Below are 10,419 nucleotides of genomic sequence, written 5' to 3'. Positions count from 1 at the left end.
GGGGCCTCACTTGGGTGAGGAGATCGCCACTCGCCCGGAGGTGGGACTCATGGTTTTTCCGCACGCTCATTGGTTTTTCTAGAGACGGACAGCTATCGCTGACCAGCCGTAGCCTAGATGGGATGCAAGCATAGTCAGTGTCTCCTCTGAGGAAGTAGGACGCAGGCGGCGAGAACCGCGCATGCGCTGTGCTGTTCACTGGCAGGCACACCTAACGGGTAGGGGGAGAGTGAATCCCCACAGTGAGCCCAGCCCACGGAAGCTGAGCAGCTTTCCTGGAACAACTCCTTAGGGAGCCTCAGGATTGGGAACAACCAGTGCCCAGAAGCTGTCCCAGTGGGAATCCCAATATCCATTGCTTCCTACCTCATGTTGTCGTCCTGGCCGCGCCCAGCCCTTCCCAAGGCTGGGTTGTTATGATGCTGAATTATTAAAGAAGCCTTGCAGCCTGACGCCATCTCTGAGCAGTGCCCATCCCTCCACACCCCCTTCCCTGGAAGGCACCACGTAGTATCCACAGAGGGTCCTGAAGTTATTTACAAGACCACTTAATAACTACCCACTTTCTTGACTCAAAGAGTGTTTGTTAAGGCCCCATTGTGTCAGACTCAATGCAGTTTGCAAGCCCCTGTTCATGGATGCTTATAGTCTATGAGAAGACTCAAACAACAGTAAACAAAAACCAAGATGACCTTAGATAGTGATAAACGCTCAGAGCAACACAGCCATGTGATAGGACTGGGATGGGGGTGGGGTGCTCACTGAGAAAATGAAAATGAAGCTGGCATCCCAGTGAGGCCCCGGCCTGAGCTGGAGGAGCAGAGCGCTTCATGCCTGGGCAAGAGCAGGGGCAAAGGTCGTTGTGCTGTGGGCAGTTTGGTTGGCTCAGAGAGTGGGCCGGGTTGTACCTGGCCGTAGTTTCAGTAAGAAGTTTGAAGTTTGAAGATTATTCCACAATAAGTACAATGGGAAGCCATTCGATTTAGACAGGATCTTGAAATGACATGACTTATCACCACCTTGCGGAGTGGAAGAATTGTTGGGAAGAGTGAAAACAGATCACGTCAGAGTTGGGGAGAGGGCCGTGGTTTGAACTGGGGAGGTGGGGAGACTTGGATCAGTTCAGAACAGGATTGGGCCTGTTGGATGGAAAGAAAAGCAGTCAGGATGCTTCGTAAGCTTTGCAAGTGTGTGAATGAATGCACGATGGTGGTGCCACTTATTGAGATGGGGACCACCAAAGGAGAGTAGGTGGTGGGGGCAGGAATCGAAAGTTCAGTTGTGATAGCGGGCATATGCCCGAGTGCCCGAGAATCAATGGGCAGGAGGACTGAGGAAGGGGATCGTGTCGTAGCGAGACCCTACATGGGATGCTCATCTCTCTCTCTGTCATGTGTGCATACTTCCTGTCATGAATAAAGAAGGGAAGAAAAAGTTCCATGTGGCCACAGTGTACCTGAGATGCCCGTTAGACAGCTAAGCAGATGCTGAATGGGAGGTCAGAGTTCATGGGGACATCAAGGCTGTCGTTAGACATTCACACAGAGAGGGTATTTTAAGCCACTTTGATATGGCCACCTATGGAAATGAAGAAGAGTGGAGGTAGAAAATGAAAGGGTTCAGGAGAGAGCCCTCCGGTGTCAGAGAATTCACTGGAGGTGTAAAAGCTGAAGTCCGAGAGCAGGACACACAGAGGGTGAAGCAGGAGGGGGAAAAAAGTGTGATGTCTTCAGGCTCTGAGCAGTGCCCATCCCTCCATGTCCCCCTTCTCTGGAGGGCACCCCGTGGTATCCACAGAGGGTCAGTACCATTCCAAACTGCAGTTATGGAAGCCACGTGGTCATCCACCAGTACCCGTCCCCGGGCCGTCATCCTGAAACACACCGGGGGCACGGTTGCCCAAGATCCCGATGAGCTAGAGGGCCGGAGGACGAGGATTGGCATGACAAGACCCTGTCGAGAGTTCTACTCCCTCTCTTTTTTTCTCTCTTGCATACACACATTCAGGCTCTGTCATGAGTAAATAAAAAACTTCAAAAACTATAATGTCTTCAAAGACAAGAAAAACTCAACAGGAAAACTGATTATCTGGGTTAATTGCTACTTCGAGGTCAAGGAAGATAGGAGTAGACAGATGGTCCCTGGGTCTGATCTCACCCTGGGCTCTGAAAACGTTTCCAGCAGTGTCTGGGCAGAGGTAGGGGAAGGAACCTGGTGGGAGGGGAGGAGGGAACATATATCCAAGTGTGGAGGGAAGAGAGAAAAGCTTTCACTGTGAAAGGAGAAGAGGTACAACATGGTTGCTGGCAATAGTCTTGAAAGGACAGGGATGGGGTGGGGTGCTCGCTGAGAAAATGAAAATGGGGCAAAGACCCAAATTGGGTGAAGGCTCAAGCCAGATGGCAGAGTGACTCTTGCTTGGACAAGAGCAGGTGCAAAGGTCCTTGTGCTGTGAGGCAGATACAATGTTGAAATATAAGAACAAATTCTTGGTGATCAAGAGTGATCCAGGGGCCAGCAGGTGGCGTCGTGGTTAAGGTGTTGGACTCTCGCATGGCCAGTCAAGTGTCGAGTCCTGTACCTGGAGGCTTGAAACTCACACCAGGCGTGTGTGCATGGGTGACTAAAATCCTGACAGGAAAATGCATAAGAGATGGTGGCATAGCCATCGCCCCTGGGGGGGCGAGTTCTTCCTTTCTGTCTCTCTGTCTCTCTAGTGAGCACGCATGCTCTGTAGCAAAAATCTCTCAAAACTCCCCAAACAAAAACGAATGATCCAGGGGAGAGGCTGGATGGTAACACAGCAGTAAAAATGACACTCTGCAAGGCTAACCCACACACGGGAAGGTTTGAGGCCAGAGAGCTCCCTGAGTACACTGCACACGCGTGTGCCTGCGGTCTGAGCTGGCCAACGCCACAGAGTACACTGCACACGCGTGCGCCTGTGGTCTGAGCTGGCCGACACCGTAGAGTGGAAGGAAAGGGAAGCACCAAGACAGGGGTGCTATATCCCTGTCTTTTTCTGACTCCCTCATTCATGGAATAAATAAACACACCCACAAAATGATCCAGGAAAGAAGGGAACCATTGAAATTTATTGAAGGCTTACTTAGTGTGTTCGGAGCTTTACAAACAGTCATCTTCACAATGTCTCATGGATCAGGCAATTGGGGTTAAATAACTTGCCCGAGGTCATGCAGCTAGAGGTGGCAGAGCTGAGAGGCCACCCATCAGTCTGATGCTCCATGGCTGCCTCGCCACCCCATCGCACAGGCACGTGTCCCCTGATACTTAAACACTGGGACATGCCTTGCCCTGACCTTTGCCCTGAATGCCCCTGCAGGTCAGAAAGCATCACTCTCAAGCTGGGGGACAGGAATTGGGGGTTGTCACTTTCCCCCTCCCATGCTGGAAGCAGGGGCCCCTCCCTGCACAGCCTGAATACCCACGCAGACAGAACAGAAGCTCTCCCATTCCAGAGGGCAGGGCAGAGGCAAGCGGCAGGAGCCCCCAGAGGTAGGAGGGAAAGGGTCACTTTTGGGCGTGTATAGCAGGTTTCTTTTTGTGCCAGCCAGTGCAAGGGGGCGCTGGGGGCTGCTGGTCCCAACCAGCTGGTGCCTGTGGCCCCAGCGTTCATCTGCATCCGTTCAGTGTGACAAGCTCGGGTCAGAGCCCAGTCTCCCGACTGCCCCCGTTGAGGCTGAGGCTGTGGGGACGAGTACCACGCTCTAGCCGGCGGCCAGACAGGAGGCGCCGCAGGGAGGAGCCGGAGTTCAGATCACCGCAGCTGCGAAGGTGGAGGCTCTCTCGGCCTAGCCGGCCCCAAGGGCTCCGGGGCACCTGGAGGCAGGCATGGGGGAGGCCATTAAGACTGACCTGAGGCTCCAGGCTTTCCTAGGGATCTTTCCTGGCTGCCCCAACTCTCACCTGCTTATGTCCATGGACTCCAGTCCCACTGGGGTCCGGGGACTTCCTGGACATCTGGAGGAAACGAGTGACCAGGCCCCGCCCTGGCCAGCTGCCCTTCAGGTCCCCCAGGGAGTGGGCAGGTGCAGGGCCAGAGGGCAGGGGAACCTTCTGGAAGGTGGGCACAGGGCGCCGTTTTTCGGCTGAGTGGGCACGTAGCAACTTGGGGGAAGGGCAGCGGGCGAGGCGGAAGAGGCAGGCTTCAGAGCAGAGCCCTACAGTGAGAGAGAGGAAGAGATAAGAGATCAGAATGGGAGGGGTGCAGAGAGAATGAGGCAGTGCTCCCAAGCTTCCACCCCTAGGTGCCAACCACACGCCTGACCTGTATCTGCAGAGGAAACGGAAGCAGCTTCTTCCTCAAGCACTTTGGTATAAAGGTCCCTGAAGTCAGCTGGGAAGAAATGAGACAGAGATGGGGTGAGCGAGCACGCTCTGCAGAAGGCCTGCCGGTCTCCCTGGTTTCCCGTGACACCTGGAGCCGAGAGGTGTTTTTGTAGTTTCACGCCCCACCCCAATCTGGGGCCATTGTCTCTGCCCACACTGGCCAGCAACGAGAGGGCATGGCCCATGAAGAGAGGGGCCATGGTGGTGCATTCACCACTGCATCCTCCCTGGTCCCGCACAGTGCATGGTAAAATGCCAAGTGCCTTTTATGCTGTGTGGAGCGCTCCCTGTGTGGCATGGCCCCTCTCAGCAACTCTGGGGCCAGTATCATACCTGTTTCACAGGGGACAAACTGATCCTGCAGAGGGTAGTAGGTAACTGGCCAAAGCTAGGGGCTGTGGACCTGGTTTCAAAAGACAAGTCTGGGGACCAGCAGGTGGCATGGTGGTTAAGGCTCTGGACACTCCCACATGGCTGACAGTTTGAGTCCCGAACCTGGTGGCTTGCTTTCTCACTTTCTCTCTCTCTGTCTCTCTCTGGCCAAATGAAAATAAATGAATAAATAAATAAAATTAAGTAAATAATTATTTAAAAAATAAAAGACAAGTCTGGGGGCTGGCAGGTGGTGTGATGGTTAAGGTCGCTGGACTCCCACATGGCCAACTATGGTTTGAGTCCCGGGCCTGGCGGCTTGCCTCTCGCTTCCCCTCTCTCTCTTAGTTCTGTCCCTCTCTGGTCAAATTAAAATAAATAAAGTTAAATAAAAGAATAAAAGAATTATTTTTCTTTTTTTTGAGAGTTTTTTGTTTGTTTGTTTGTTTGTTTTTTTGCTATAGGGCATGTGCGCTCGCCAGAAAGAGAGAGACAGAAAATGAGAAATCCCCCCCCCTGGGGGGGTGATTGGCCATGCCACAATCCCTTCTCCTCCATTCTCCTCTCGGGATCTTGGGCATGCATGCACATGTGCCCAGTGTGAGTTTAAGCCACCAAGTCCAGGACTTGAACCGCAGTCAACTACATGGGAGTCCAGTGACATAGCCATTACGCCAACTGCTGATGTTTTATGAGGCTCACCCACAGGGGAAGGTTCCCAGTTCACACCCTGAGCCTCCCTGACCATGCCCATGATCTGGAGCTGGCTGGGGCTGGGTGTGGATTGTGGCTTTGGGACCTTGTTAGGGGTGCCATCTCTCCATCTCTTTCTCTCTTGCTCATGGAGAAAACAAATTAACTTTAAAAACAAAAACCAAAAAAAGGACTCCCCTTTTAGCAGCTAAGCTGTGGATGCTCTGTCCCTAGTGGGTGAGCTCTGGAGAATGTGCTACTGTAGGTGTGGACCCTCCCTTTCTTCTTCCTCAGTGACTCAGTAGTGACCAAATCCTGGTGGCTGCCACTGGCATCCTACCTCCCTCCCGATGTCTGCCCTCTCCTGCCCCTGGGTGGTGGTGGGGGGCTCACCAGTGTCGCTGGAGGTGGTGATGCCTGGGTCGCTGTGGGACCGTGGCAGCAGCAGCGGTGGCGGGGGAGCCGGATGAGGAGGCCGGTGCCCCGGTGGTGGGGTGAGGGAACCTGAGCTATCGCTGAAGCGGCGAGTGGGGGCTCGGCTGGGAGGGGCCGCGGCTGGGCGACTGCCTCCCCGGGGGACCCGCCGCCTCAGCTCAGGGAAGCAGCCTCCCACCCAGGGCGGCCAGCCCTCCAGCCGGTGGCAGCTGCGGGCAGCTGTGGGGGCACCCAGTGGGGGTGGGGCCTCAGGAGCAGAGCAGGAGGAGGAGCGGGCAGCCCGCGGGGGCCGCCGTGGCAAGGGACTGTCCTCAAAGGGGCCCCGCAGGCCGCAGTCCAGGCTGAGGCAGTAGCCCGCGCGGCTGCGCTGGATGGAGCGGAAGAGCACGTAGTCAACAGAGCGCACGGAGCCCTGCAGCTCCAGCAGGCACGAGTCCTCGGAAGGGCTGGAGCCCCCGGGGAGGTCACCAATGGCTGACAGTACCAGAGACCCGCTGTCCATCGACACTGTGGACAGCAGGGGGCGCTGGCTAGCACCGGCCTGACCCAGCCCAGCCCCGGGCAGTTCCCAAACCCTCCGGTCTCTGGAGGCCACTCTCCTCCACCCTGCAGCTGTATCTCAGAGGAGACAGACAAGTGCAGGGACCCAAGGAGCCACCCTCATTTGTCCATAAGTGACAGCCTTCTGCTTGCAGCCAGCCCCGCTATCCCCGCAGCCCTGCCCTTGCCCACCTTGCCCACTCTCTGCTCACCATCTACAATAGAGGCCACTCGCTCGCAGATGCAGGAGCCGTCATGCAGCTGGGGATCGAACAGCGTGGCCTGCAGGAGACACCCAGTCAGGTGCCAGGGGCGGGCACTGACCCCCGACCTGTGCTGCACAGGGCTGGAGACCCAGATTCCAGACCGGCTTGGACACTTTGTACAAGTCACCTAACTGAGGTGGGCCTCAGTTTCCACAGCCATAAGACAGAAATGATAGTTCTCATCCCACCCACCTGGCCCGGCTCTAAGGAGGCCCAGCGAGGGCAGAGGGTGTACAGGAACTACCAACCATCACAAGAGCTGTGATGATCGCTGGTCCAGCTACCTCCAGCTTTCCAGGCCCCACCTCCAGCCCCCAGCCCACACCCAGCCCTGCTCTCACCTGGCTGTCTCCTCGTAGCCCCATGACGGCCTCATAAGAGGGAGGGCAGTCAGTTGGGTACAAGGGCACCGGGCTGTCCATGGAGCCGTTGTATGTGATGCTGGCAGGATGGGGAAGAGGGTCAAAGCCCGCAGAGTAACTCCTCCACCAAGGCCGCTCCCCATCACCCAGGCGCAGCCCAGTCCCCTCCCTCCGTCCCCAGGCAGGAGCCCCCAGGCCTCACCTCTGTGCGTCCGTTTCTGAGCTGCAGGTGTACTCTGGGGGGTAGTAGGGTGGCGGGGGCACGGGCGGTACAAATTCCTCCAAGTCCAGCATGGTGTGTAGGAGAGGGGCTGGGGGCGAGGACGTGCAGCCCAGGGCCCCCAGGGGGCCTGAGACTGAGCGCTCAGGGGCCAGCTGCTGGGAGCGAGCAGGTCAGCAAGTTTGGTTTCTGGGAATACAACTCTTCCCTGGCTCCCACAGTCCCCTCACATCTTTCCTGGCCCATCCCTCACCTGGAACCCCCTCCTCCTTAACCTAGCCCCGGCAGGAGCAGGAGCGCCAGCTCTGGCCCTGCCCACCTGGAAATGCTTCCTCTTTCAGCCTCACGTCCATCCCAAATGGCCACTTGTTTTCTGTCCCCACAGGAATGTCCACCCTCTATCGTCTCCATCTAGGACCCTCTCAAGTCCACCCCGCCTTCAGTCCTACTCTCTAATGCCCCCTCCAGGTCCTAGCTGGCATCACAGACTACCTCCCTCCCTCCTGGCGTCTGTCTTTTTCACCCTCCCTTTGAACCCTTAAATACCCCCTTCATTAGACATGCCTACCATGACCCACAGGTCCTGGGCTCAGAAGCCAGCTCTGTAGCCAAGGCCCCAGGTCCAGTCCCAGCTTACACGTCCCCACCCTCCCGTACCTGCCCTGGCCGGGCCCGGGTCCCCTCTCACCGCATGCACAAGGTCCAGGGAGAAGATCTGGATGCAGCAGACGATAGCCGAGAGGGTACAGATGATGGCGGCACAGATGGTGAGCCCACAGACACTGAAGAGCAGGTTCTGGGGGCAGGAGGAGAAAGGAGGGCAGTGAGGAGCCGGGGCTGGGAAGATCCCAGCAGAGGAGGCGAAGTGAGAATCAGGACAGGACACTCGCTCACCTTGAGGGCTCCTCGGGCTTCCTCACAGGTGGAGTTGAGGGCAACTTTCAGCTCCTGCCCTGACTCAGGACAGGGCCGGAGTAGGGGGACAGAGGGACAGCACACACAGACCTTTCCATCCTGAGCCGGCGTGCAGAGAATGAGGCAGCCTGAGTCAGGACAAACCAGGTGGGCTGCACTCCACCGCCCACGGTTCTGCCCCGCTGTCCCTCCTCCCAACTCACCATGGAGCACTCTTGGAAGTCTCGGGCCAGCTGAGCATTCTTACAGGAGAGAACAGAGCCAGCCATGCTGAGCATGGCACAGAGCACCGAAAGCAAGGAGAAGAAGGAGATCTGGGGGAATAGGGTGCAGGCTCAGCCGGTGTGGAGGGTGGGGCCCGAGCAGACTCCCCCACCCAAAGACGGAGGGCTGGGACCCTCGGGGATCCCTCTCCACCAAGGACAGCGCCACCCTCCTTCAGACACTTTGGTCCAGCTCGCACCAACGAGTGAGCCAACTCCCTTCATGAGGGCATACACAGGCATCCCTCAGGTGCTGGGCACCTGCCTCCCAGTGGGCACTGGGTCCTGGCACCTACCACTAGAGTGAACGGCCGCTTCCAGGACACGATGCCAACCACCCCAGAGAACGCCAGCTGCGGACAGAGTGGGCACAGGCTCAGCCTGGCAGGGGAGGCACCTGAGTGAGCCCCTCACCCAGCCCCTGTAGGGAGGGAGAGGACCAGGAGAGGGAGGAGAGGCCAGCATGTGGGCTTGCAGCTGGTGTGGAGGGTGGGGCCCGAGCTGACACCCCCACCCAAAGACGGTGCACCCAACTCACCGAGAACCCAGCCCAAGATGGGCAGGACCTTTTGATGCTCTCAGTGGTGGTAACAGAGGAGGCCACCATGCTGAAGGTGACCACCAGGATGCCCAGGAGAACCTGGGCCAGCCCCAGCGTGAGCAGGGCCTGCAGCCAGGGTCGGTGGAGGCGAAGGTGGGTAAGGCCCCGCGTGCTGGGCCGACTGGTCAGCGAACGGCTGGAGTCGCTAGGCGAAGGCATCATGCCTGCCGCCTGGTTGCCTGTGCCTCGCTCGGGCCCCCTTGGCGCTTGGGAGCATCTCAGAGGCGCCCAAGGCCCCGTCCTTTCTCTTCTCCACCCCCCTCGCTCTAGAGCCCACCCCCTGGCTGGGTCCCGTGGGGCATGGCCCAGGGACGCCAGCTGGGGGGGGGCCCGAGCGAGGGGCGTCACGGGGGGACCGCGGGGTGCTCCCTTCCCACCACGGGCACCGGACGGGCCCCGTGCCCGGGGCGGCGATGAGGACGCGGGAACACCAGCTCATCGCATCTCCCTAGAGAAGAGGAACGCCGAGAAGGGCCGTCCGGGAGTGAGGAGAGGGCGGCGGTCCAGGGAAGGGTGGGGAGGGTGAAAGCAAGAAGGATGAAGCCAAGTCTAGAGAGGGAGGGTCGGTGTCCCGTGGATTCCCGAACCGCCCGGTGGGGAGAGGCCGCAGTACCGCTGCTGTCTCCTGCTGGGCCTCCTGCCCCGCTCCCCTCCCCACCCGGCTCCTCTCCGGGAGCTCGGGCTGCTGCAGGTCGGGGACTGGAGGCGGGGGGGATGGGGACTGGGGTGGTGCGGGAGAAGGGGCGTGGCGGCGATGGCCGGCGCGGTGCACCCCGGGAGTTGTAGTGCGGGACGAAGACCCCCAGCGGAGCGCCGCAGGGCAGGCAGCTGGGGCGAGGTGGCCCCAGTGCGAGGCCCTCTGCCTTGGCTCCTTCTGGGGAGCGCTCCTCCGGTCTCTGCCTTTCTCCAGACCCTGATGGAGCTGCTGACGAGTCTTCCCGGCCCATTCCCGGCCCATTCCCAGCCCACTCGAGCCCCATCCAACTGCTGACTCGCTGTCCCCAGGTGGGATTGGGAGGAGTTGGGAGCAGGGCGTTTCCACCCCTACCGTGGGAACCTCCCACCTCCTGTACCAGCCACCCGGGCTCCACCGCTGCTCCCCCACCCTCCCCAGCCGCGTTGACACCAGCGCTTGGCAACCTTCCCTCTGGAGTTCACACCCTGCTGCTTGGCCACGCTCTTTCACTTTCATAAGGCCTCATACCCCCAGAAACCAAAGAGACGAGAATGTGAGTTCCACTTCCATTTTATTTTTATTTAAATAACTGAAGCAACAGCCTTGGCACAGCAGAGGGAAGCGGGTTGGGGGTGTGTGAGCGGTGGCAGCAGTGTGACCTGATAGGGGAAAGGGCAAGCAGGGACTGGGTCACAGTGGGCTCCCCACACCCCTAAGTCAGGTTCA

General features: G+C 58.4%; 1 protein-coding gene across 2 annotated transcripts; it reads right to left on the bottom strand.

The window, feature by feature from the left end:
* Nucleotides 1-3,067: 3,067 nt before the first annotated feature.
* Nucleotides 3,068-9,968, bottom strand: ENTREP3 (endosomal transmembrane epsin interactor 3). Of its 2 annotated transcripts, none has more exons than XM_006153406.3 (12): nucleotides 8,955-9,968; nucleotides 8,713-8,769; nucleotides 8,357-8,467; nucleotides 8,133-8,252; nucleotides 7,927-8,034; nucleotides 7,221-7,396; nucleotides 6,998-7,097; nucleotides 6,603-6,672; nucleotides 5,809-6,357; nucleotides 4,289-4,357; nucleotides 3,928-4,181; nucleotides 3,068-3,840 (listed from the first exon to the last, which is right to left on the bottom strand). In XM_006153406.3, the coding sequence occupies exons 1-12, from the start codon at nucleotides 9,177-9,179 to the stop codon at nucleotides 3,667-3,669; spliced, it is 2,013 nt and encodes a 670-aa protein (XP_006153468.1). In that variant the 5' UTR covers nucleotides 9,180-9,968; the 3' UTR covers nucleotides 3,068-3,666. The 2 variants fall into 2 exon arrangements, with proteins under 2 accessions (XP_006153468.1, XP_006153469.1); XM_006153407.3 differs by having other exon boundaries at nucleotides 7,221-7,393.
* Nucleotides 9,969-10,419: the final 451 nt, after the last annotated feature.

This window comes from Tupaia chinensis, unplaced genomic scaffold, assembly GCF_000334495.1.
Source record: "Tupaia chinensis unplaced genomic scaffold, TupChi_1.0 Scaffold000374_1, whole genome shotgun sequence".
NCBI lineage: Eukaryota > Metazoa > Chordata > Mammalia > Scandentia > Tupaiidae > Tupaia > Tupaia belangeri.
The sequence above is the reverse complement of the archived record's forward strand: the minus strand, read 5'-3'. Positions and strand labels throughout refer to the sequence as shown.